The sequence below is a fragment of the Microtus ochrogaster genome, unplaced genomic scaffold, assembly GCF_000317375.1.
Source record: "Microtus ochrogaster isolate Prairie Vole_2 unplaced genomic scaffold, MicOch1.0 UNK70, whole genome shotgun sequence".
Taxonomy (NCBI): domain Eukaryota; kingdom Metazoa; phylum Chordata; class Mammalia; order Rodentia; family Cricetidae; genus Microtus; species Microtus ochrogaster.
In genome coordinates this window covers 1394303-1421289 of record NW_004949168.1, presented here as the reverse complement: position 1 = coordinate 1421289, position 26987 = coordinate 1394303, and the positions used below count along the sequence as shown (strand labels likewise).

Here is a 26987-nt window from a genome sequence, read left to right as displayed (position 1 = left end):
AAACCCTGTCTCGAAAAAACCAAAAAAAAAAAAAAAAACTTTCTTGGCGAGCCTACAAACCTACAGTTAGATGACTTTTGGGATGAAGCTGTGTGATTCGAGCTGAAAGCACTGACTTGCTAAACTAAGAGAGCTGACGATCTTCTGCATTTGTTTGCTCAAGAGTAAGGAATGCTCTAATGATTGTTGTCAATTCTATTTTTTCACTCCGTTTTTCTCATAACTCATAACTAGTGTGCTGGAAAGCTATCAATTATGTTTGTCTTGAGTCCTGTCACTTGATGAAATTTGCTTTGATTTAATAGCCTTTCATTCACTAACCTGACTAGGCATAGCATGGGTATATAAAGGAAGCTTTATTGCCAGTTTTTCAAATACTTGCAATTCTTTTCCCTAGTCTATCCTATTATCATCTTCCCTTCCTCCCTTTCTTCCTTCTCGTGGTACTCAAACACAGAACCTTGCAAAAACTAGTTAACTCTTTCACCACTAAGTTACATTCTCGACCCTTGATTTTTCTTAAGAAAAAAAATTAAGAACTTACGATGGCTTCTGGGAGCCAAAAATCCCTTCTTCTTGACATGATCCATTTCCATACCCAAATAAACACATCCATCTCACACATTGTGCCTTTTGTTTGTTTGTTTTTTGTTTCTCTATGTAGCCCCAGCCATCCTGGAACTCTCTCTCTGTAGACTAGCCTGGCTGAGAACTCAGAGATCCACCTGCCTCTGCCTCCCGAGAGCCAGGATTAAAGGTGTGTACCACCACCACCTGGCTTTACATCAGGCATGCTTGCTGACCTCCCTTCTATTTCCTGGCCCCTCCTTCTCTCTGTCCTACCTCATTTTTTGACTGCTAACCTATTTATCTTCCAGGCTTCAACTAAAAACTTACCTCTTACGTGAAGCCTTCCCTCAAGGGACCTTCCTTTGCTCTCTGCATTCTTTCATTTTTCACATTACACATTGCCTGTGTGCTTATTTGCGAATTAATTAAACATTTCCCCCAAGGGTGGAGACAATGTCCGCTAATATTTGATTTCTTCGTTCCTATCACGATGCCTCAGGTGTGGTTGCCACTCTAGTATTCTTGTTTTCCTAGGTGGTTTCTTGTTTGCTTGTGAAGAGTTTAAACTTCCCCACTTTTACAACTGAATTTATGTTTCCGTTCTCTGAGAGGGGCAAAACAGGTGTCTCTCCCAACAGAGGGCCGTTTATCAACAACACGCTTACATTCAGGGACCAAGGAGAGAGCACGCCCAAGGCCCAAGTCAGCCCCACAGTGTCTCAAGGAGAAATCCTGCAACCCCCGTTCTGAGTCACGTCTGGACTTGCCCAAACTTGCTCAAGTATGTCCAAACATGGTAAAACTGAACCTCAGCCAGTTAAAAGTATACTAGGGTGACTGCGGCTTGCTTAACCCACTATGTTTGAGCTGACCTAACAGTTCCTGAAAGTCCTCTAGCTGTGCTTAAAAGGAGCCTGCCTGTCTCAGGGTCGTTGCCATTTTGTGCAGGAATTTGGCTCCTGCATGTTGGTAATAAATGCTCTTTGTTCTTGCATACTATTTGAGTCTGGGGTCTTCTTTCAGCTTTTTCCTGGACCCTTACAGTTTGCTATTGTTTTCTTTTCCTTTTTTTTTTTAAGATTTATTTATTTATTATGTATACAACATTCCTTCCATGTATGCTTGCCAGAAGAGGGCACCAGATACCACCATAGATGGCTGTGAGCCACGATGTGGTTGCTGGGAATTGAACTCAGGACCTCTGGAAGAGCAGTCAGTGCTCTTAACCCCTGAGCCATCTCATCAGCCCCTTCTTTTCCTTCTTTTTCTTGTAGTTACAGGGATGGAACACAGAACCTCACAAATGCTGGGGAAATGTTCTACCACTGAGCTATAACCTCAACCCTTACATAGATTTAACACCCAAATGCATATGTTGTGGAATTTAGCATGAGGCAGGCAAAGTGAACAGATATTTTTTATTTAAACTCTTCATTTGCATGTTGACTGTGCTGATGAGGAGATAGACCGGCCTTGAGTAGGGCAAACTGATGTCATCATTTTATCCTGACTAACAGAGAGCTTTCTTTTCATGTTAAATAATATTATTGAGATGTTAAAATGCTGAAAATGCTATTCTTCTGAAGGCTAGTTTAAATATTTTTAGTTCAATATCTTATTGCTATTTTTTTCTTTTGCGCTAAAAGATATCAAACAACAAAATGAATAAATCTTAAGTATGCACAAGCCGGTTTCCAAACAAATTGTTTAACAGCTTGCTTTAAGGAATAACAACTGTTTGATACTCTGACTAGAGTTTTCTCCTGAAATAAATATGTAACAATTAAAGAACAAATTGTTCTTCAGCATTCCACCAATCTTCCCTTCAGGCTACACAGACCTACATTTTTTCCCCTTTAATCCTCCCAGCTATCCTCATCCTAGTGACTATGAGTTCCAGAAGATTGAGGTTCCCTTCCCAACACCAACATGGAGGCCTATTACCTTCTGTAACTCCAGCTCTATGGGATCTGATGGCCTCTTCTGGCCTCCAAAGGCACCAGGCACACACGTAGTGTGCAGACACATTCAGACAAAATAATAACACACATTTTTTTAAAAAAGACAAAACAGTTTTTATTTTGTCTCTTCTTGTGAGGCCCATATTGAGGGGGCTGAGGGTTCATCGTGTACTCCAGGCTGGAACTCATTATGTAGCCTGGGCTGGTCTCAAACTCACAGCAATCCACCTGTTTTAGCACTGGGATTATAGGTATGAGCCACCATGCCTGGTTTATAAGAAGAGATGGGCCAAGCCTGGAACCCTGGTGCAGGGCTTGCATGAGAAAGGTGGGTTGAGCAGCTGTAGTAGGAAGCAGCTTGTTTGTTTTTCCGGATGCCCAGACTCCAAGAATAATCACACAGAAACTATATTATTTACATCACTTCTTGGTCAATCACTGAAATAAATTGTTAGCTAGCTCTCACATCTAGAATTAACCCATTTCCAGTATTTTATATTTTACCATGAGGCTTGTGGCCTACTGGCAAAGTTCCAGCATGTCTGTCTCTGGCAGCGGCTCCATGGCTTCTCTTTGACTCTTCCTCCTTTCTCCCAGCATTCAGTTTAGTTTTCCCCACCTAGCTTAACCCTGCCCTATCAACATGCCAAGGCAGGTTATTTATTCGCCAATGGTATCACAGCATACAGAGGGGAATCCCACATCAGGCAGTGGAGTCTCTGACTCTGACTCAGTTTATGAGGTAGATATTGCTCCCTGCTGGGATTCCAGGACAGATGCTCAGGCAGACTTAGGCTGTAGATTATCCATTGGTACTTTCTGCCCTCTGTCCTCAGGGCACACATGCACTGCTCTGTGCTCCCTACCATGTGGGGTCTCTAGGTTCTGTTCCAAGGCACAGGGCATGCTGGCAAGCTCTAAATCATCTCCTTTACTTGGTTCCTTTTCGATGAGCATGAAACTGAGGCTCAGTATCATCCCATCTAAGGTCATGCTTAAATGGCAGATCTCTACCCTAGTTCTTTCCACTGCTGTGGTTTGAACCATGTACTTCAAAAAAATAGAACTTATCTGCTCTTTCAGAACCAAATGTCCAGAGCATTTGAAGGCTGAAAACCCTCTTACCTTGATACTACTATTTGGATAAAGATCACACACAATCCATGTGCTGAGACACGGAGATGACAGAGGCACTGCTCCTGATCTAGAAGGAACCATGCTTGGTGTCAACACAGACAAATACACAATGCAAATACCGTGAGAAAGAGAGGGCTTGCAGGGTGGGTTTTTCATCAGGGCAAAGACCAGTCACAAAGGGAAGATGACTGTTTCACGGTGGGCCATTGGGGATGGGGATCAGTCCACTGATCAAATAAAAAAACTAAGTGAGAAGAAGAAGCAGAAGGATCCAAAATGATTGTCAAACCACTGTTGGCTAGGAGTTTCCCCAATAGCCCAATGAGGGGGATTTGCTGACTAAGAGCTAAAATACTCACCTGTTATGAAGTTATTACACTCAAACCTCATTGCTGATTTTATGCAAAGAATTTCACCAGCTGCCATTAATTAAGTCAAATAATCATTTGACAAATATTTACTGAGCTCCCATCTGCTTGGGAGATATGGAGGTGGACAAGATAGACAACATTCCTGCCTTCTAGATATGCTCACTCTAGCAATGGACAATGAAGAAGTCAGTCACTAAATAAATGCAGCTATTACAGGGTGTGGCGATAGTTAGGAAAGAAAGCGTTGTCTGGTACAGGGCAATTGGGGGAAGTCCTCTCAGAGGGAGCAGTGTAAGGTGGGGCTTTCATTTATTTACTTACTACATTTGGACGTATCTTGCTAAATAGCCCTGGCTGGCCATGAACTCACAGAGAACCTCTTGCCTCTGCTTCCCCAGTGGTAGACTTAAGACATTTGCCACCATGCCTGGCCCAAGGTAGGGCTTCTTAAACTTTCTACTCACAGTCCCTTTTCACCTGAGAAATTTGTACATGGCCTCAGGTATATATAGTTCTATAAAATGATTTTGTATAGTTTTATATAGTTACATAAGATAGGCATACAAATAAAAATTTTACTGCCAATAAATGAGAAAGTATCCGTTCGTGTGTGTGTGTTTGTGTGTGTGTGCTTGTGTTGACATGCCTTGCCATGCAAGGACCCAACACAGTACCAGTGAAACAGGGGGTGAGAGGGTCAGAAGTTCAAGGCCATTCTCTGATACATAGTAATTTTGAATCCAGTCCTGTCTCAAAAGTGGGTGAATATTTGATATTGCAGGTAAAGCATATTGGACATTTTTCAGAGCTGATCAACATTTTGACTTTATAGTTGACAATGCTTGTTGTAGAAGGCTGCTTGTTTGTTTCTGGCCACCCAGATCCCAAAGTAACCACACAGAAACTGTATTAATTAAATCACTACTTGGCCCATTAGCTCTAGCCTCTTATTGGCTAACTCTTACATACTAATTCAACCCATCTCCATCAATCTGTGTATTGCCAAGAGGCTGTGGCTTACTGGGTAAAGTTCTGGCATCTGTCTCTGGCAGCAGGGCTACATGGCTTCTCTCTGACTCTGCCTTCTTTCTCCCAGCATTCAGTTTAGTTTTCCCTACCAAGAGTCATACCAATGCAAATCTCTCTAGCATATCCCCCTTTAAATGTAAATAAACATTTATAAACAATATTGGGGGGGGCTGGAGAGATGGCTTAGAGGTTAAGAGCATTGCCTGCTCTTCCAAAGGTCCTGAGTTCAACTCCCAGCAACCACATGGTGGCTCACAACCATCTGTAATGGGGTCTGGTGCCCTCTTCTGGCCTGCAGGCATACACACAGACAGAATATTGTATACATAATAAATAAATAATAAAAAACAATATTTGGTAATATGATTGTAGTTCTCTCCAAACTGTTTCTTGCTTTTTGTTAGATGAAGTATTTTGGGGGGTGTTCATAGAGACTTTTGAGGGGGTCCTGGTACATCAAACCACATTAGTCTGGGAGAATTCCACAGGTTCTCATCCTTTGTGGAAACAAAAGAAGAAAAAAACCCTCTTTTCTAAAGCAACAAATGCTGAGAACACCTTCGCATATACATTGTCATACAGTGACAGAAGTATGTCTCTGCCACTTCTGAAACTGTTAGAAATTTCATCCTAATCCCAAACCCAAGTTCACTGACCATTTTAAAATGATACTCAAGCAACTCAAGTAGCAGCTTTTTAAGGTCAAACATTACGACACAAAACAATCTAAAGTTACACTAATTTGATATTAACATGATAAGGAACAATGATAAGAAGACTTTGTTTTCCATAATCAAACAAAATTTTCTGTTTCTATAAAGGGGAAACAACTTTGCACATCCAGTAAAAACCTTGCAATTTTAGCATGCATCAATCTGCAGCTGGAGCCAAGGTGCTTCAGGCAGTGACTGTGGGCATTTCACGGTAAGATGACTCATGTGTTGAGCATGAAGTGTACATGTTGTGTGTTTCAGATCAAGATTATGGTGAAGTCTTGAGGTAACACAGATACGCACTACCAAAAAGGCCTCAGATTCATTATGAGCTTAATTTTCAATTGTTTTTACTATTATCAATTTTTTCATGATCACCACATGAGTTAAGAAGCTAGGTTTTCATATATATATTTTTTTTCTTATGTGCCCTAGGCATGAAACAGCTTTGGCCACCAAGATAGGCACCAAGCTAGGATGAACAAAGGACTCCATCTGCTCTGTCCCTGGCTGATATAAGAAAACACCACCACCAAGGTATCTCTTTGCCCATTGCCAGGGACTAGAAGCTAGGTTTTTAGGACTGGGGAGATGGCTCAGTAGTCGAGAGCACTGGCTGCTCTTGCAGAGGACCTAGGTTTGTTTCCCAGCATCCAAATAGCTCAGAACTGTCTGTAACTCCAGTTCTAGGACCTCCGAGGCTTTTTTCTACCCTGAGGGCACCAGCATGTATATATGTATGTGTGTGCGTGTGTGTGTGTGTGTGTGTGTGTGTGTGTACACGCACACTCATTCATTCACAGGAAATAATAAAATTTTAAGGGCTGGAGAGATGGCTCAGAGGTTAAGAGCACTGGCTGCTCTTCCAGAGGTCCTGAGTTCAATTCCCAGCTACCACATGGTGGCTCACAACCATCTGTAATGAGATCTAGTGCCCTCTTCTGGCCTGTAAGTATACATGCAAGCAGAACACTGCATATTCAATAAATAAATATTTATGAAAATAAATAAACAAATAAAATTTTAAAAAGAAGCTGGGCTCAAGGGCACTCTTGTAAAGTGACTTCTGATTCACTGAGGTGTACATGGGAAACAGGCAGTACAGAATGACATGTGTTTGGGGCACCAGGAACAGCAAGTATAAGGATAAAAACTACGGAGACATACCTAACTCCTGGAGGGTTTGTAGACTTTCTTTTCCCAGTGTGACATGTGAGAGCAAGCTCTAAACACTTGTTTTGTAATGGAACTGTAATAGAAACCTCTTGCTATTTTGTGTGTCAGCAGCAAATGTAATGGTCTGTCCTGTCCCTTTAAGAAACAAGCCCCCCACCCCCACCCACCCCCAGTCTACCAAGGCAAGTGGATCTTCCTTCCTTCTGCTTCCAGCCTGAGCTTCTTCCTTTCCATCTCTCTCCTAAAGAGGCAAGTTCTCCCTGTCTCCTTCTTCCCCACTTCTCCCCTTCCCCACCCCGTCTGTTTCTCTCTCTCTTTTTCTCTATCTCTGCTCTTTTCCCTTCTCCCCTATCCCTTTCCCTTCCATAACCCACTAAATAAATACCCACTTTATCTGCATGGCGTGCTTAATAGGTCTCTGTCTCTCGCCTGCTGCACAGATCCGGAGCTGCCTGGAACTGGCTGCCTCCATGGCCCGCTGCCCACTGCTGCCACTCGGGGACCTGCAGCATTTTACCGTAACAGTAAGAGGTATATCAATAAATGAAAAGTGGTTTATCCTCTTGTAAAACAATCTGTATCCGAAACTTTAAAAAGTCTCATATTTCACCACTAAATGGAAAATAGGGGATAAAGGTGAAGGAAGAGTCTAAAGCAGCAGCTAATCCAATTTTTTTTTTCTCTTTTGGGCCAGAAGCAGGAGAGACAAAGTCTATATAGTGATGGATCAAAGGCAGGCACTACCATGACTATCTTTCAGCTCCAAATTTTGAACAAGAACAACTGAAATCTAAAAGGAAAGTCAAAGAGCCATGGACACTTGACTTGCTAGTGGTTAGGATTGAGGTTGGAACTCCAAATTCGGCTCTGTGAACCTTTTCCTTAACACACTGAGGATGAGCTGTTTCTAATAGATACGCACTCAGACTATTTATGGATTTTTTTTTAGGTGGGTTCCTTACTTTCTTCTCTTGAAATGGCTCCTGCTTAGTTTTCCACTTAGTTTGAGGTTCTCCTAAACTCTGGCTGAAAAGCAAGTCATCTTGGACTGAGCATTGTTGACACTACTCTTAGCTAAGTGTGGAAATCAGTGTGACACAGATTGGCTACCAGAGGGAACTGTGAGCTCTTGTTCAGAGTGCAGGGTCACGTTCTGCTGAATAGCCTCAGAAGTTGGCAGAAGGTAGGGAGGCTGGCCTTCAGAATGGAAGAGGAGGTGGGATTTGGCTCACACACCTGTTGCCCACACTGGTTCACATGACTGGCTCACAGCTCTGAAGGAAACTACTGCAGTCAAGCAATGAAGCCTTGGAAGGCATGGTATCACCAGATTAACACGGGCAAATCCTCGCACTGGTACCACCGTGCGGCCTCTGTTAACACTGAAGTACACACCGCAAGGGCCAGACTTGGCACAGGACACACCAAGAACAAGTTCTTAGCACAAAGGAGATGTATTTGTCCCAGAGGGACAAAGGGCAGGGAATGATAGACAAACACGGGAGATAGAGAACAAAGGAGAAGGGGAGGGGAGGAACAAGACGGTAAGGGGAAGGGGTATTTGTTAGGGGGGGGTGGATTGAAGGAAGGGGAGGGTGGGATACAAAGGACTGTGTCTGGATAGGGAGGAGACAGACAAGGCCCATAGGCAAATGGAAGTTTATAAAGGGAAGAGGGGAAACCCCCGAGTTAGGATGAGTTAGTTTGTTTTGATTGAGTTAGTTAGGACAGCCAAAAGGGAGCTTCTGATTGCTGATCTTCAGTACTTTGATAGCTGGCCCTTGGTGGTCAGCCTCTGGAGAAGGAAGTAGCCAGATAAGGGAAGAGACCTTGGTGGCTAGCTTTAGGAATGTAGTCTGTGGTTTAGGAAGATGGAGGGAAGGGCAAGGCCTGCCAGAGCCGTGTTCGCCTTGCTCCAGCCTATTAGAGTCCTTCATACTCCTGAGGCCAGATCAAAAAGATTAAAATTTGAAAAGATGTGACTGTTACAAGAGATGAATAGCAGGAGTTGGTCAGCAAAGGAAACAGACACAATTCCTTTGGGTGGAGTTTAGTAGGATTCCAGGACCTGGAGGCTCAACCACTCTTCCAGGGGAACCAGGTTCAATTCCCAGAACCCACATGGCAGCTCACAACTGTCCGTAGTGTAATTCCAGGGTCCTATACCCTCACATAGACATACATGCAGGCAAAAAAAAAAAAAAACAAAAACAAAAATAAATATAAAAAATAATGTGAGAGAGAGAGAGAGAGAGAGAGACACAGAGAGGTGGTGGGTGGGAGAGGCAGGGGGTGGGGGTGGGGAGGTAGCATGTCCCTGCGGAGTCTCTCACCAATCCCTAGAATAAAGGGTAAGCCTGATTTTTATAACCTTCTAAAGGTGGCAGGAAGTTTCACATCCCATGGTTTAGTTCAGTGTGGCCTACATGATAAGGAGCCAGGCACCATAAGCTAAAAAGAATAAAGGGCAAGCCTGATTTTTTACAGCCTTCTAGAGGTAGCAGGACGTTTCCCTCTCACGATTTAGTTCAATGTGGTCTATGTGGTAAGGAGCCAGGCACCGTAAGCTAAGAAAAACCGTCAAGTCCCTGCACAGACTGCTTCCTAACTCCCACCTAGGGAGAGCTGTGGAGAGTCGTGGCTTGATTTAGGTGGGGCTTAAAGGTTCTATGTTCTAACAGTGGCCAAAGTTTAAAATGATGAAGAATGTGGGCCAGGTTGTATACACATGTTTTCTAACTCCCCCGGGTAGTGGAATGGAGACCAGAACGGCTTGCAGGACCTGCCAGTGTTAGTATTCAGGCATCTGTACTGACCTGCCCTTAGGGTCCTGACAGGAAACGTCCTTAGCTGCACCCACTAAGAGCACCTCCTGTGCACATTTGCTTCGTTCCCTTATAAAAGGTGGACTTTGCCCACTTACTGTCTTTTCCCTCTTCTTTCTCTCTCTCTCTCTCTCTCTCTCTCTCTCTCTCTCTCTCTCTCTCTCTGTCTCTCTCTGCCTCTCTTCTCTTCTGCTGCTCCTGTCCCCAGAGGCTGGTCTCTCCCCTCCCCTTCTCCCTTTTCCCACTTCCTTTCCTCCAATTATAAATAAATAAATAAATAAATAAATAAATAAATAAATAAATAAATAAACAAACCCTCCATGTGAGCTCTGTTGGATGTCGTCTTTCTCTGGTGCACTTCGTTTTAAATTATAACAGCCAGGACAAAGAATGCATGAAGCCAAGAATTTAACCAAGCTAGATGACTTAACAGATCTCAAACAGGCATGATCAAAGTCTTGAGTGGGTTACTGAAAATCAGTAATATCTGAGGACACTCCTGGGCCAGTAGTCTGTAAGTTCCTCCAGTTCCGTTCTTCTGCCTTTCACCACAAGGAAATTTGTTTGCTAACGGTGAGTAAACAGGCCTTGCAGGGGTGGCGCAGGCGTTTAATCCCAGAACTTGGAGGGCATAGACAAGTGGATTTCTGTGAGTTCGAGGCCAGCCTGGTCTACAGAGCAAGTTTCTGGACAGACAGGGCTACACAACGAAACTCTGTCTCGAAAAATAAAACAAAAGCCCCAAACAACAAAAATAGTGGATTAAACAGACAAGAGCATACATAGAAAAAAACTCTTTTTCTCTCAGTTGCCAGGCACGCATACTAAAAGACATTAGAAAAGGTGGTGCTTGCGAGAAGTTTGCCTTTTGCGTGATTTAGCCAAGTTATTTAATTTCTTCTAAACCTGGCTTATCTGTCTGTAAAAGAAAAAAAAAAGAATCTGGTGCAAACTCGCAATCTTTAAGGAGATGAACACGAAACAGAGCGAATCGAGCGTTTGTGTCTATGGATCCGGCTGCACAGGGGCCACGCCCCTTCGGCCTGCTCATCTCTGATTGGCCCTCTCGGAGGGGCGGGACCTTGGCGGGCACTAGTTACCCCGCAGAGTCAGGTCGTAGGGCAGGGACTCTGCAGACGCCGCCATGGCTGGCAGTGCTCTCCGGCCTGCGCGCTCCCTGCTCGTCGCCCTTCTGGCGCCAGCGCTGGTGGCATTACTGGTGTCGCCCGCCCGGGGTCGCGGGGGCCTGGACCACGGGGACTGGGACATGGGCTGGCGACTGCCTCCGCTGCCACCCCGCGAAGACGCGCCGCGCGTGGCCCGCTTCGTGACGCACGTCTCGGACTGGGGCGCGCTGGCCACTACCTCCACGCTGGAGGCGGTGCGCGGCAGGTCCTTCGCGGACGTCATCTCCTTCAGTGACGGTCCCCCGGGCGCAGGCAGCGGCGTGCCCTACATGTACCTGAGCCCAATGCAGCAACTAGTGAGCGACTTGCAGGTGAGCCGGAGCGCCGCGCGGTTCCCCGGGTTGGACTCTGCCGGGCTGGCGGCCACAGGGAGCGAACCTCTGAAGTTTAGTTCGCTACGGAGAGCGTGGGTCTTAGAGATAAGAATTTCGAACCCAGTTCAAATGACAGTCCCTTCTGGCCGGCGCTGGCTGGGCGGAGATTGTAGCATTCCAGATGTTGGGCAACTCCAGAAAGTTCCTACTCGCTTGTTAGTATTCTAACCACTTGGGATAAATTCTTTGCCAGTACCCGGAGGACTTTACGCCCTTCCGATTGTCATGAATCATCTTAAGGGACAGTCTTTGCACGAACGGGCCGCTTGTTATTCAAAGGCTTTACAAAGGGTACAGATTGTTGGCTAGTTATTTAGCATTTGGCTTGTGTGACTTCAGAGTTCCTCTCTCCTCTCGCTCCAGACCTTTCCTATGAGCAGTGGGAAACTACTACTTAAGGTTGACTGCCTTCTTTGGACTACAGAACATAGTGGCCTAGATGGACAGCAGGACTCTTGGAGGAGCTGGTTCCTCTTTGTCCTTTGCCTGCTCTCTGGGACCAGGATAAGCTGTGGGAGGGAAGAGCCACACAGGTGCCTAGAAATGGAGCCTGGCTTGGAGCAAAGTCGGGAAGACACTGCGTGCTTGTAAAAGTCAGATAAGAGAAACAGACTTTTTCATCAAGTACTCATGGCTCCGTGTGCCGAGAGCTTTTCATTTCCACTCATTTGCATTTATTATTATCTCTTGGAATAACTCTTAGGAGTAGGTTTGACTATTGCCATGATGACATGAGTTTAAGCAATATGCAAAGTCAGGGGGCCAACTCTAGCTCACCTCAGATCCACCTGTCTTCAAAGAACAGAACACAAACTGGGACCCATGAACCCAGAGGCCAGTTTCCTTCAGCCTACACAGAGATCTGTTTTGTTCTTTTTTTAATTTTATATATTTATATTTTATATATGAGTGTACACCTGCATGCCAGAAGAGGGCATCAGATCCCATTACAGATGGTTGTGAGCCACCATGTGATTGCTGGGAACTGAACTCAGGACATCTGGAAGAACAGCCAGTGTTCTTAACCGCTGAGCCATCTCTCCAGGCCTAGGCTGTCTTTTAAAACTGTGATTGTAGGGGCTGGGAAAATAGCCCAGTTGGTAAAGTACATGCCAGAAAAGCTTGAGGACCGTTTGGTCTTCGTTACCCATGTAAAAAGCGAGGTGTGAAGGTATGTACTTGTGATCCTCACTGGACAGGCAGACACAGCTCCCTGTCCAGCCAGCCTAGCTGAGTCAGTGAGCTTCAGGCCCCAGGGAGAGACCTTGTCTCAAGTCTCAAAAAACAAGTTGGGTGGCTCCAGCTTGTGAGGAGTGACATCCATAGCTGACCTCCGGGCCACACCATACACTCATTAACACATGTGCACCTGTGGTACATCTGTGCTCTCCTCACACGTACACAACACAGACACGCACGGACACACACACACACGTGCGTACACGCGCAGACCACAGATGCATGATAAATCGCAAACAGAATCTGCACTCTAACATTTAAAGTGTCTTAACCTTCGTGAAAAAATCAGAAGATCTAGCAGCCCTGGGAGTGGGGGCGGAGCTTATCTTCTGAGAAACAAAAAGAATAGAAGCCGCTGCCTCCTCCAGCCCAGATATGTTCACCCCAGTTCACCATTTCCTTCTTCCCAGCCCTCCTCACTCCTCTAGGCATCTGCTGTTCAGAGGCTCCTTCTTTTTTTTTTTTTTTTTTTTTTGAAGCTGAGGACCGAACCCAGGGCCTTGCGCTTGCTAGGCAAGCGCTCTACCACTGAGCTAAATCCCCAACCCCTCAGAGGCTCCTTCTACTCCAGGGGTGGCACTCGGATGACCCGCGGGTCTCTTGAGAAGGGGTCTCAAAATGCACCCACTTCCAAGACACTTTACCCTGAAACAGTGCCCTCTGTTCCCTCAAAGCCTGCTGATGATTCTGCCAGGAAGGGGACAGATGGAGCATCACTATTACCGGTAATCTTATTTATATTTGTGAGTTGTCTAGGGAGTGCTGGTGTCATCCTCACTGCAGAAACGAAGACACTGAGATTTAGAGGTAGCGGGGCTCACTTGTGGCCACCTAGCTCATGGCCATCAAGGTAGGACTTCAGTGAGCTACTTCATGTGTAGAAAAGAGGCAGATGTGAGGAACCCACCCAAGGTTTCAGTTCCTGTGATGGTATTGAAAAGATGTGAACATATCAGTGCTCATGATATGAACGTGACGGATGCTGACTCAGTTAGCCAGCCAGAGTTGGCTTCTGCTCTGCTCTTCTTCTTGCTTCCATCCAGCAAGAGTCTCTTCATGCCTTCCCATTAGGTTAGAAGAACTTCTGACAAGTAAAATGCCAGACATCGCCCTCAGAGACAAGTTGTGAGGTTTAGAGTCTACTTCCCTTTGGAGCGTTCCTCTTGTCTAGTTTTTCTGTGTGTAATGTTTTTGTATAATAAATGTTTATAGGAAGAATTTGTTGGTCCTGGTTGATAATGTAGTAGCAAGTTGGGCTGTAGAGCCAGCGAGTCAAAAGTAAAATTGATAGAGAGTGCTTGCCTAGGATGCTGGAAGCGCTGAGCTGTATCCCAGTGTTACAGAAAGGAGGCTTGGTGGTACAGGCCTATAGTCTCAGTATTTTGGAGGTGGGAGCAGAAGGGTTAGCAGTTCAAAGTTATTCTTTGCTATCTGGTGAGTTCAAGACCTGGCTGGACTATATAAGGTCCTATCTCAAATAAAACAAAATCATTTTTATCTTTCCTTCCTTCTTGGCACTTCTCTCTTGTGATTACAATCAGGTTATTCCTGATTTCTTTTCCCCTTTGACCTATTAAAAACAAGTCAGTCTCTAACCCCGTGGTTCTTCTGATACTTTAAATATTATGTGCACAGTCATGGTTTTCCTTCTGCTTAGGATTTACTTCCACATTTGTGTTCATGTTGGACCTCACCAGACTCTTGTATTCCTGATTGCCTTCATTTAGTGTCTGTCAGATAGGAGTTCCATTTCCCTCTTCTTCTCGGAAACCCTCAGCGTCCTGACTTGTGCAATAGTTATTTTCTCAATAAACACGTTAGAATTCTCACTGCCTCTCCACATCCCTCGGTTTTTCTTCTGCTTCCTTTGTTTCCATTTCTGCTCCTTCCCTTGCATTGGCCCTGTGCTTGGCTAAGTCCTCACTGCTTCCAGCTAGGAAGTTCTCAAACAGCTCTTCAACTGTCTGGACCACCCTGCCCACCAGACTTACAGTAGCAAAATACAGCGTTGCCCAACACACAAGGGCCTTAACCAATGCTGCCCGCTGCTATTCAAGAATTACCCCAAGTGCTTCTCACCCTGGGTGTGGGAGCTGGGGAGATGGCTCATCAGGAAAAGAGCTTGCCATGCAAGTGTCAAGGGTTCAGATCCCTGGCGCCCACATAGAAAGTCAACCTGTCGGCCTGTAATCCCCCTGCTTGGCAAGTGGAGACGGGGAGTTTCTGGGTTGAACAAACACCCTCCCTGCTTTAGGAAATAAGGTAGAGGTTGATCCAGTGTCATCTGACTCCACACCCACATCTGCCCACGTACATGGGGACACACGCGCATGCACACGGACACACAGGCACGCACACACACAAATAGTAAAATAAATAAAACCTTGGGTGCAGATTGGTAGCAGGAATCGTCATCTTAACAAATTATAGGGAATTTTGGAAAGCACTGCTTGAGGATGCCTGCGAAAACCAACCTAGACTCCTGAGCTGGGGTTTGAGCCGTGCTCACCTCCTCCCGGCCCCTCCATCCTTTGGCTTCCCCTTACATTGGCTTTCTCTGTAATGGCTATGGAGTCTCATACTTTCCCAGTCTACATTCCCTCTGCCTTAATACACCTTCCTGCTCCCGTCCTGATTTTGCTTATGTCTGACTTCTCAACCAGATCTGGAATTCACAGGGAAGAAACCTTACCTGAGCTCTCTCCCTTGTTCCCCCCCCTTTTTTGGGGGGGTGAGTAGAAGGGGGAGATCCTCTCGACATTTGCTTGAAGACAGCAAATATTTTAGCTAGGATTAAAGGTATGCACCACCATGTCCAGCAAGATTGACTTTAACTGTGTGTATATGTGGCTCTCGGTGTGTGGGCGCTGTCATAGGGCAGACGTGGGAACCCTTGGGACTGAAGTTACAAGTGGTTGTGAGCCACTGGACATGGGTGCTGGGAACCGAACTTGGGCCCCGTGGGAGAGCAGTACATGCTCTTGCCTTCTGAGCCCTTTCTGTTTTCCTCTTTCCTGAGAGTCTCTGAGACTCTGTGTTTTTGGTGGGCCATTGTGAAATAGGAAAATTCACCCCAAAACCACTCGGGGTGTAGGCAGTTGTGAATTTGCAGTCTTGTGGAAGGACGCTGGGTTCTGGAGAGAAAGGAATTGAGTCTTTCTGCCTTAGTGTTTGAATCGGAGGGAAGAATTCTCTTGTTACAGAAGCTGGGAGGGGAATACGCAACTCTCCCTCTTGGAGATCACGTGACAACTTCTGCAGTCACGAGATAACCCCGCAGCGTGATTCAGCTACTTTCTTGTTTAAATTGTGTAATTAGGCTGTTCAAGCAACTGTGGCTTTTTATGAACTGTTTTGTTTGGTTTTGTTTTTTATTAGAGTTTGACCCTGTAGATATTTCGGTGAGGGCTATCAACAGCCCTGGTTTGGGGGATACTGTATTTATACTTCTGACAATTATGGAATAGATAACAGATATGCTAAAACATTCCCCGTAGATTGTTCATTTAAAACCTGGCACCTCTCCACACATACTTGGTGGGGATCAGAACTGGTCTCCACCTGCAGACTGTTTTCCCTTCTTCTGGGAGGCTTGCAGTTCACTGTTCCGTGTAAGTGCGATACATGGAGGGACTGCACATCTGCAGCTCGCATTGTACTCTCCAGAAACTGCAGGTCACATGCAAGGCTCTTCGTTTTTCTCTCTGCAGGAACATCCAGAGGCTACGCTGACACTGTCTTTGGCACAGACTGTCTTCTGTAGGAAACATGGATTTGATCCCCAGAGTCCCTTGTGTGTTCATATAATGTTGTCGGGAACTGTGACCAAGGTGAGTGGTGACTTCCACGAGGAGAGATGGGCCAGAATGTCATGGTATTAGAAACAAGGAAGCAGTCTTTGAAGAATAACATGCAATTGATTCGTTAGTGGGTGCGCGGTAAGAACACATTCTTACACATACAGTGAGTCCAAGAACTTAAGGCTCTGGTGGGGGTCCATCATGTAGGTGTTCAGTAGGACTCTTAAGGGACAAAGAACCTATGTCTTAAAGCCAAACATGTCACATTTGGAAGATTCTATGTAAAAACACTCTTGTTAAGAAATATCTGCTCTTACAGAGCCATTGCTCTCTAATTTCATGAGAGTTCCATGTTCCCATGTTCGATACCAATAAGAGGGGTGTCTGCTACTAACTAGAAGTATGTCTGGGCAGTTTGGGCTGAGTGCTGGAGAGAAGAGGTTAGATACGATCGACAGTGCTGAGTGTGGTGGTGCATGCTTCTAATCCAAGCACCCAGGAGGCAGAGACAGGCAGCCCGGTCTACATAGTGAATTCCAGACAGCTAGGTCTTCATAGTGAGACTCCATCTCTAAAACCAAACAGAAAAAGATCTATGGAATGCCAGTGGACAGGTGTCACGTACATGGTCTTATTGCTGAGCCAGTGATTTGCTTTCTGGCCTTTGTGACTTCAGGTCTGGACATTCTCGTGGGTATATTTCTGTGGGTAGTGTCCTTGACTGACAGGAGCAAGCTGGGAAGTAACAAATGCTCTTGGGTCCCATCGTGTTACCTCTATGCATGTTCACCCTTCACACGCATGCTTTTCACATGTGCAGATAGATCCTGGGGTGAGTGGGACGCTACTCTCAGGCCCAGGTGACACTAGTGCGTCTGAGCCGGTACAGTGGAAGCTCAGGCTCACTGTTGAGCAGCGAATCTCGGTCCTTACGGTCTGTTTTGATGCATGTGTCGTTACAAGTGTGAAATCATCGTTGTCCATTTTCTCCGAGCTTCCATTTATTCTGGAGTCTGAAGACCAGGATTTGCAGCTGAATAAGTTCTCAGGCAGGGTGTGTGGTGTGAGAACCACACATTGTTAGTGAAGGAGAAATCCAAGAGTCAGCCTGTTTCTCCCCGGTTTATCCTTCAGGTGAATGAGAAGGAAGCAGACTACGCGAAGAATTCGTTATTCCTGCGACACCCTGAGATGAAGACTTGGCCTTCCAGCCATAATTGGTTCTTTGCAAAGTTAAATATAACCAACATCTGGGTCTTGGACTACTTTGGTGGACCGAAAGTCGTGACACCGGAAGAATATTTTAATGTCACATTGCAGTAAGTGAGTATACATTTCTCACCTGTCCAGCATCATCCTTCCCAGCCTCCCAAGGCGAGGGGGTTTAACGTTTCATATGATGCAGACCTTTGCATAATCTAGGATCCACTCTTAAAATAATAAAATACATGGGTTACAAAAGAAGCCAGGCACAGTAGTGCATCCCTTTAATGCCAGCACTTGGAAGGTAGAAGCAGGAGAGATCTTGGTGAGTTCTAGGACAGCCAGAGCTATATAGTGAGATCAACCAAACAAAGAACAACTCTTAAAATATACCTATAAAATACTTTTAAATGTGTGATACAGCATTGGTAAGCTTCTGAATTAACATTAAATCGTGTAAAATCTAGTAATGACGCTGGGCAGTGGTGGCACACGCCTTTAATCCTAGCACTTGGGAGGCAGAGGCAAGCGGATCTCTGTGAGTTTGAAGCCAGCCTGGTCTACAGTGAGTTCCAAGACAGCCAGGACTGTTACACAGAGAAACCCTGTCCTGAAAAACCGAAAAGAAAAAAGAAAAAAAAAATCTAGTAATGACATATACCTGTAACCCCAGTCCTTGGGAGGCAGAGACAACCACTTGGATTAGGAATTCAAGGCCAGCTACGTGGTGAGGCTGAAGTCAGCCTGGGTTATGTGAAACTGTGTTTCAAACAAAAACAAACAATGAGGATTCTAGTAATGAGCCCATAACTCTCAAAGTAGTGGAAACTAGAGACTATATAACGTTTACCACACCATAATCATAGTACGATTTCAAGGGATCTTTGATTTTTCTATTGCTGTTGGAGACGGTCACAGATACCCTGTCACGTCTATGGTTTATCATCTGCAATCATCCCTGAAGGAATAACAAATTTCACTTAGCGCTCAATGAGAAGGTGGGGGGAGTTTCATTCAGGTCACTGTTGCCCATGAACTCCCCCTGGGGTCTGGGCTACCTGTGCCTGTGGGACTGCAGACGGTATGCATGGCTTGCTGCTCTGGCCTGTGCTGCATCACATCTGAGTCTGAGCAAGTGACCCTTTCCTGCCAGCATCACCAGGATGCCTGTGGGCAGATGTGGTTTATTCCTCTGGAGGTGGTGAAGTTGGGACCAAAGGGGCCCCTGGAGACAAAGGAGATCGGGGTGGGGTAGGGGTGCTGGAGGTGTAAGTTCAGCAGCTGGGACCTGGGGCTTGGGCATGAATCTCAGTATTACAAAATAAAAGTAGTAGAATTATCAACGACTGGAGACATAGCTCAGCAGTCCAAGCTTTGGTCCCCAGTACCATCTTGTCTGAAAGCAGCCGAGAAGCAGGCTCCAAAGATGGACTGGGGCAGGGAGAAGAGGACAATCAGATCTGGAGTGAGGTCAAGGTTCAGGGGACAGACTGTTTCCTAAGTGGCAATAGGAATTTGGCTATATGTGACCTCTGCAAGCTTGAGAGCTGACGTGACAACACTAACAGTCGCAGCTGGAGTCTGTTGAACCTGTTTTACCGGTTGGTGCTATGCTTCACGTGATTAGGTTAGTTTCTCACCACACCCGGATAAAGCAAGCAGTGATCCCCAGGCTGTAAAATGGAGCACCTGGCCGAGAAATGCCAGGCTTGCTCAATGCCTTTCGGCCAGGAGGTGGCAGTGCTGGGATTAAAACGAAAGCATCCTAGCATGGAAGCCAGGGACTCCGAATCAGGTGCTGTTGCTGGGGCTGCCACTCCAAGTTCATTTTTAGTTCACTTCCTGTTTGTGATGACTGACAGCTCTGTAGGGAGATGGGTGAGGATAGTCAGATAGATTTATATGTCGTGCCTGAATGAAAATGGGTGCAGTAAAGAAACCAAAATAGCAGCTCCTTGGGTAGAAAGGGAAGTTTATGCCAAATTGCCAAGGCTGTCTCCTGGGAAAGCAAGGAGAAGCAACAGGGAAAACATTTCTAGAGTTAAATGAGAACAGGGAAAAGGTGGGGCTTGTGAGCTGGGGTGAGGTTTGTGAGCAGAGATTAAGAGTTTAAGAGAGGCAGCATTAACCTTGTCTTGGGTACCACAGTTCTGTTAAGAGCCACAGTCCCTCTTGCAGGGGAGAGGAATGACTTGCTTTTTAGCAAGTAGGAACTTTCTTCAAGTCTCTGAGATAATGCCTGACCTTGGGAAAAGGAATTTCCTGCGGGACCAGACCATTCCCAGTCTGGAGCTTAAATTCTTAGTGTTTGTCTTATTCTATTACGGAACAACGCAGGTGAAACTATGTAGCCCCCACCCTACCCCAGTGGTTGTAATTTTTAACAGCAAAGCTCAGGGTTCTATTGTGTTCCTGCCCCTGTAGTCTGAGCAGAGCTGAGGGTAGTGCCTGGCCCAGCCCACGGCAGGTGTTAGGGAAGCAGCTGCTGATTGGCACTTGATTGAAACAAAGTCTTTCAATCGTCTGAGTGAAGAACTCGCCTTCCCAGCGTTGATTTTGCTGCTGTGTGTGTGTGGGAGAAGAGGCACAGGGCCTCTGACCCTCCTCTGGGCTGGCCAAGCGTCTTCCGTTATAGGATGTGGAGGTAGCAATTGCCGAGATCATCACCACGCACCATATTATCAAGGAGACTGACAGCAAGAATGATGGGCCGCTCTTTGAGGTTAGAGTTTTCCTTCCCGGGACATCACAATCTCCGTAGTGCAGTTATCTCTGTGTAAATAACATGCCCTGGGCAGTGCTTACTTTAATAACAAAATGAAATTATGTTTTCCCATAAGTCTCTGCTCTGAGTGAGTAAAATAGAGGCCCCCACCTCTGTTATGTAGCGGGTAGTGCTTTTCTGCAGCTCAGAGATAAGAGGGAACCTTTGGTCTGTTCCTGAGGGGAGGATGGGAGAGCAGGTCCAGGCGTCCCCTCCTGTGCAGTACTATGGAAGGAAGGCATCTAAAAACTGCTGTGGGTACCTCTGGCCACTGATTGCTACTTCAATCTTTGAGTGAGACTTCATCCTAGCTCCTTACTGCCATTTGCTGCCAGGACCGTGTCACAGTCTGGGGAGTGGACAGTTGTACCTATGAGGACTGTGGTCTGTCCATTCTCAGGAGCCACTAACAGGGTCCTCATGTCATTCTGGAGTTTGCCCAGATCCTCCTCAGAAGATGCTGTTTCTCTAAACAGCACAGGGTCTTCTGCCTGCAGCTGCTGGCTGGGACACTAGAATGAATGGTGTCCTGAGAAAGTGTCCACACAGGAACCTGGAGGTCAGGGCTGACACCAGACCTAACTAAATGACCTGCGTCATTGGGTTGCTGGACCAAGCCGGTCTGCTAACTTGCCTGTTGAGTAAAGGTTTGAAGGACTTCTTGTGGCGTTTGCTCAAGACGTCCTGGAGGCAGCTTTTCGCAGGCTTCACTTTATCACTCGGATGTCTCTTACCAAGGCTGAGGCAGAGATATCTTGGTTGTATATGTTATGCCCAGATCACAGAGTTCCCCCCAAAACCAGCAGGAGACCGAGTCCCATGTGTAAAAACAAAGAGCCTTTATTCTTATACAATTTTGAAAACTCGGTCTCTCCAACGTTCGGCGTGATCAGAGAGCCCCCATCTCAGTTGGAGTTGGGTTTTTATAGTAGCAAAGGTGGGGGTGAGGGATTTGTAAGGTTTCGAACCCTGATTGGCTGACATTTGTCTATGGGTGTCCTGGTAAAAGGCGACGGGTGTGTGCTGGCAGGTGATCCTGTCTACAATAGTTGAAATGTTTCTTTGGACGGTCAGTTCCTGGGTGGTGCCTGGGTAGTCTCAGTTTGTGGTCTTTATTGGAACCAGGTATTGCCTCAGGATAAACTACTGAGACTCAGGTCTTGTCACGGCTGGACCAGTAGTCTGTTAACCCCAGTCAGAACAGAAAGACAGACAAGGTCACCTCCTAGCTGGGCCCAGTATCAATTGGTATTGGTCAGTCACTTCTCTCTTGTTTTAATGTTCAGGACTCCTTTTGTGTTGTAAAGGTGTCTGCCCCCCCCCCCCTCCGAGATTCTTTTGTGTCCCAGGCTAGTCTAAAAACTTCTCTATATAGCCAAGGATAACCTTGAGCTCCTGCTCCTCCTGCCTCCACCTCCAGAGTGAGCCACCTTGTGAGTTCATCAAACTCAGAGTTCTGTGAATACCAGACGAGCACCCTCTCGCCTGGGCTGCCCCCCAGCCCTGTGTTTGTTTGTTTTTCATTTTAAACCTTCAAAAATTCGTTTTGAACGACGTCCTGCCGGCAGTGAGTGGGTCTGCTAGCAACCTGTGACATTGACTGAGATGTCAGAATCATCCACAGAGAGCAGAGGAGCTCCTTAAAACCACAGAGAAACCCTGTCTCGAAAAGCAAAGCAAAACAAAACAAAAAAAAAAAAAAAAAAGATTATCCTTGGGCCTTGGGCCCTGTCCCGCATTTACTAAAACCAGGACCTGGAGTCACTGAAATTAACTTAAAACATTAAACTTTTAGGTCCTGAGTGTTTCTCTAGTCTTTCCTGGGAACACATGAACTGTTAAGAGTGGCCCACTCAGCTAATAAGATAACTGTTTGTCTCTCTTTCCGTTTCCAGGTGAAGCAGAATATGGTGAACCGACCCACCCCAGCAAAGAGCCGGAGATGGCTCTGCACACTTAAAGGGCTTGCTGTTGTCTGCAGCTTTCCTGGGCTGTCAGCGGACTCTGCCACCCGCTGGTTGATCTTGTTTGCTTGCCTGTTTACAGAATGCTGTTGGTCCTAGAGTAGGGTCTCTTGGAAGATGTGGTTGCTGGATTTAAAACTTGTGTTTCGAAGCCATTTTCACAGAAAAATGCAATCCATTCTAATCAAGGATTTTTTCTTTCATCTATTCCCAGTGTTTTTTTCTTCAGTTGTGCCCATAGATGGGCAATGTAGACCAGGTGTAGACTGCCCATCGACACTTGAGGTACCAAGTCCAGGTGCTTTATTCTTGATGGCCACTGTGCCTGGAGGGTGACCCCTTCACCCAGCTGCCTCTGGAGCCTGTGCAGAGGAGCCTGGAGTGGGGACCTGAGCAGAGGGTGTGCCCCGGATACAGAGTGCTGTGTGAACCCTTCAGATGTGAAAGGAGTGAACTGCCTAGTCACGTCGGCTTGTAGGGCTGATCCTGCACAGGACGAAAGTGTCTTCTGTAAAACTCCGCGAGTGTCTCATGTTCCAAAGTCATAGTTACCCAGAGCAAAGAAGTCAGAAATGTTTCCTGTTTTCATCTTCCACCTAAGTAGGCACTGAATATTCAATCTTTGTCCTTCAAAACATATACACATGGGCTGGGGCCCAGGGGCAGCTTGCTTGATGGCACGCTTGCCCAGCATGCGTGGGGCCCTGGGCCTCGTCCCCAGCATTGAAACAAACGAACAAAAACCAAAACAATATGTTTTATTTGCATGAAAAGAGGATTGCAGGAGGAAAGGAAAGGAATTTGTCTGTGTTAGATTTTTTTTTTCAAAAGAGGAATTAAAAGAATTACAAGAGGAATTAGCCCAGGCACCAAGCACAGCCCAAGCCTTCCTCAGATGCTCTGTGTCTCTGTGCTCCTGGCGCTGCTTCCAGAGTCATCCATCTGTGGGAGATAACTTGGTAACATGGCATTAAAAAAATGTTTGTGGAGCTGGGCGGTGGTGGCACACGCCTTTAATCCCAGCACTTGGGAGGCAGAGGCAGGCAGATCTCTGTGAGTTCGAGGCCAGCCTGGTCTACAAGAGCTAGCTCCAGGACAGGCTCCAAAGCCACAGAGAAACCTTGTCTCGAAAAAACAAAACAAACAAAAACAAACAAAACTGTTTCTGGGCTAGAGGGACGGCTCAGCATCTAAGAATGTGGACTGCTCTCGCGGAGGAACTGGTCCAAGGCTCAGGCAGACGCAGCTGCTCAGAACTCCAGCTCTGGAATCAAATCCCTCCGGCCTCTGGGGGCACCAGCACACACATAGACACTCACATACACACAATTAAAAATAGCTCATTTTAACACATTTCTTCAGAGGGTGTACTAGGTAGCTTCGTCTCCTGTATTCATGATCTCAGATGACGTAAGAGTCCTTTTAATGAAGTGCGGGGTATCAAACCACTGAACCCTACGGCGGCAAAAAGAAGTTAAATAGGAGCCATAATGCTGGAAAAATAGATGATAAACTAAACAAATCCTGCAAATGACTTTTCAAGAAAAAACATTATATTAAACAGCCAGAGTCTTGTCATTCAAGTCATTAACAATTAAAAGCGTTATTTTAACGAGGTGTGTTGGACTGCTTTCAGAGATCCAGATGTTTGTCCCAAAGCTTCACTGCACTGCTCAACCAGTGTTCTCGTTTAACCACACTCCTAAGTCAGCACTTGCTCCAGGACTCGGAGGGAATCACGCCGCTCTTTTCCATAGAGCTCATCATGTCCTAGAATGTGGGGAATGTCGGAGTCTAGGCTTGGGCTCCGGCATGCTCTGCAGAACTGGGTTGAGGGCATCTCCCAGGTTTTCTCTTTTTCTTCCCGCTCACTGTGACTTCTGTCCTCGGCATTTGGTACCATGGAAAAACTCCATATTCAGGTCAGATCCAATTATCCTACGGGGCAAAGTCCTTTCTTTACAGCTCTATAACTGGACTTGTAGGATGTCACCGAAGCATTCTGAGTGTCCACAAGGGGGCACCACAGACTACTGTTTAAGCGGATGCAGATTGTTGGGGGGGCGGTTATTTTTGTTTTGTTTTCCCCTCTATTTCTTAGTGTCTCTACACTGTGTAGTCCAAGGTGTCTTCAGCCCTGTGATGTTCTTGCCTCAGCTTCCTAAGTACTGGATGACAAACACATGCCACTGTGCCCGGCCCAGCGCCAATTTCTCACATAGTGAGTTATTGTAGCCAAATGTCGGTGTGACCAGGGTGGTGACACTGAAGTAAAGGCAGTCATCAAGGGCAAGGGGTGAGATGAAGGCCTGGCCTCTGCTGCTGCTGGTGGGTCCTTCATACCATGACTGCGCATCAGACCTTGGGTCTCACACCTCGCCTGCTGCAGACAGGAACTGAGCCCCAGTCTTAGCTAGGATAAGGGATGAATGAGATCTGTGTCCCAACAGCGTGCAGCTCCTGACCAAGGCCGTGGTGCTAAGAGGTCATGGCAGACAGCCCCTGAAACTGCAGCGGCTAAGTGGGTGCATTTGCCAGATGCTTCCCTGGCTGCTGTTCCTGAGCAGACTAAGACCAACAATCGGATTCGTCTGCGGTCTAGTCCAGGTTCAAAGCCCCTGGGATTACGTGGGGGTGGGGACCCATTGTGAACGGAGGCACGCACAGTTCAGTGAAACAGGAATGTTCTGACGAGATTGCCAGCATCACACGTCTTTCTCGGTGGCATTCAGACCAGGGATTGCAAGGTGATAGCGGGCAACTCGCCTTGGCACATTCTGTAGCTGTTTTAGTGCCGAGAAAATAATGCTCCGTGGGAGTTCATTGGCCAGTGTTTCACGGTGCTTTCCAAACTCTTTAAAACACACGCTCTGTGTTTTCATCTGAGAAGACAATGGTGACTGTCAAAGAGAGTATGGGGCCATCATTTGCTTGTTTTTTCCCCCTTTTTATTGTAGGATGCCCATGAGAGGGAGGAGGACAGGGAGGGAGGGGAATGTGAGATAAATTCAAGACTTGTAGCCCCTATAGTTTGCAGTTGGTTGTTTACTCTTTGCTCTTTGAGGACCCCGCCACCTGGCTCCCAAATAATCACACAGAGGCTTTCTCTTTTTGTGAATGCCTGGCCTTAGCTTGATTTATTTCTAGCCAGCTTTTCTTTTCTTTTTTTTAAATTTATTTATTTATTAAAGATTTCTGTCTCTTCCCCGCCACCGCCTCCCATTTCCCTCCCTCTCCCCCAATTAAGTCTCCCCCCCCCTCAGCCCGAAAAGCAATCAGGGTTCCCTGTCCTGTGGGAAGTCCAAGGAACCCCCACCTCCATCCAGGTCTAGCAAGTTGAGCATCCAAACTGCCTAGGCTCCCACAAAGCCAGTGCGTGCAGTAGGATCAGAAACCCATTGCCATTGTTCTTGAGTTCTCAGTAGTCCTCATTGTCCGTAGCCAGCTTTTCTTAAATTATCCCATCTACCTTTCGCCTCTGGGCTCTTACCTTTTTCTGTTTCTGTATATCTTTTTGTTCCTTCTTATTCTGTGTCTGGCTGTGTGGTTGTGAGACTGGCCCCTGTCATCCTCCACTCCAATTTCCGCTCACCTCTCTTCTGTTTATTCTGGTAGCCCCACCTATCCCTCTCCTGCCTAGCTAGTCGCTAGTAAGTTCTTTATGAGACCAATCTGGTGTTTTAGACAGGCACAGTAACACAGCTTTACAGAGTTAAACAAATGCAGCATATAAGAACACAACACATCTTTGCATCATTGAACAAATATTCCACAGCATAAACAAATGTAACACATCTTAAAATAACATTCCACACCAATACTTAGCCTAGGTGCTGGTATTTTGTGGTTCTTTCCTGTCTTTGATGGATTGTTGAAGGATCATGCTGAGTACTGACTGGGTATCCCAATGCTTCCGCTTTATTTTGAATTTGTTACATGCCTAGAAATCATTCACAAACATAACTTAGTAAAAGGCAAGCGATCTGTATGAAGAGAAACCATAGTATCCAAGGGCAACGTAACAGTCGCAGAATCTGTCCTCATGGCAGCATCCCTGGGCTACAGAATCAGCACTGAGCTGGGAGTCTTGCTGTCACAGGGACTTAAATCAAAGTAATTTGAACAAAGAGGAGGAATTTGCTGCTCCTAAAAAGAAACAGTCCTTCAGAACACCATCTTTGCAGCGCTGCCTCTCCCTGTCAGTTTTAATTGCAGCCAGCAAGTCTGACAAAGTGGATGAACGCTTCATATTTGGGGTCCTAGTCACTCCTGAATGAGCAGCGCTGTGTCTGGAAGTGGAGGGCCCTCAGTGACTGAGCCCAGGTCCCGGGTCTGTGGGCAGGATGCGTCGTTGACCAGGACTGTGTCATTGGCCCTTTCCAGGAGATGGAGGTCGGAATCAGGAGGACTTGGAGAGTTTTGAAGGGGACTCCTGAAAGGAGATCATAAAAACTGACAACAGTCAGACAGGGCAGGGCACAGTCAGACAGGGTAGGACACAGTCAGACATGGCAGGACACAGTCAGACAGGGCAGGACACAGTCAGACAGGGCAGGGCACGGTCAGACAGGGTAGGACACAGTCAGACAGGGCAGGACACAGTCAGACAGGGCAGGACACAGTCAGACAGGGCAGGACACAGTCAGACAGGGCAGGACACAGTCAGACAGGGCA

At 46.3% G+C, this 26987-nt stretch overlaps 1 protein-coding gene and 1 non-coding gene across 3 annotated transcripts; one reads left to right on the top strand and one right to left on the bottom strand.

Annotated features, from left to right (window-relative positions):
• Positions 1 to 6203: 6203 nt before the first annotated feature.
• On the bottom strand, positions 6204 to 6345 carry LOC113455642. Its single transcript, XR_003376644.1, has one exon. It is a non-coding gene; the product is annotated as a small nucleolar RNA SNORA48 (small nucleolar RNA).
• A 4547-nt stretch (positions 6346 to 10892) lies between these two features.
• Creg1 (cellular repressor of E1A stimulated genes 1) lies at positions 10893 to 22520 on the top strand. Of its 2 annotated transcripts, none has more exons than XM_005370098.2 (4): positions 10893 to 11280; positions 16293 to 16412; positions 17517 to 17701; positions 22245 to 22520. In XM_005370098.2, exons 1-4 carry the CDS (start codon positions 10927 to 10929, stop codon positions 22246 to 22248), a joined length of 663 nt encoding a protein of 220 aa, XP_005370155.1. In that variant the 5' UTR covers positions 10893 to 10926; the 3' UTR covers positions 22249 to 22520. The 2 variants fall into 2 exon arrangements, with proteins under 2 accessions (XP_005370155.1, XP_005370154.1); XM_005370097.2 differs by having other exon boundaries at positions 17517 to 17705.
• The last annotated feature ends 4467 nt before the right edge of the window (positions 22521 to 26987 follow it).

Excerpts from the sequence above, each read along its gene's own strand:
- Creg1 (XM_005370098.2), top strand. The coding sequence starts at position 10,927 with ATGGCTGGCAGTGCTCTCCGGCCTGCGCGCTCCCTGCTCGTCGCCCTT. Across the intron at positions 11,281-16,292 it reads AACTAGTGAGCGACTTGCAG|GAACATCCAGAGGCTACGCT; the intron begins GTGAGCCGGAGC and ends TTCTCTCTGCAG. Across the intron at positions 16,413-17,516 it reads TGTCGGGAACTGTGACCAAG|GTGAATGAGAAGGAAGCAGA; the intron begins GTGAGTGGTGAC and ends TTTATCCTTCAG.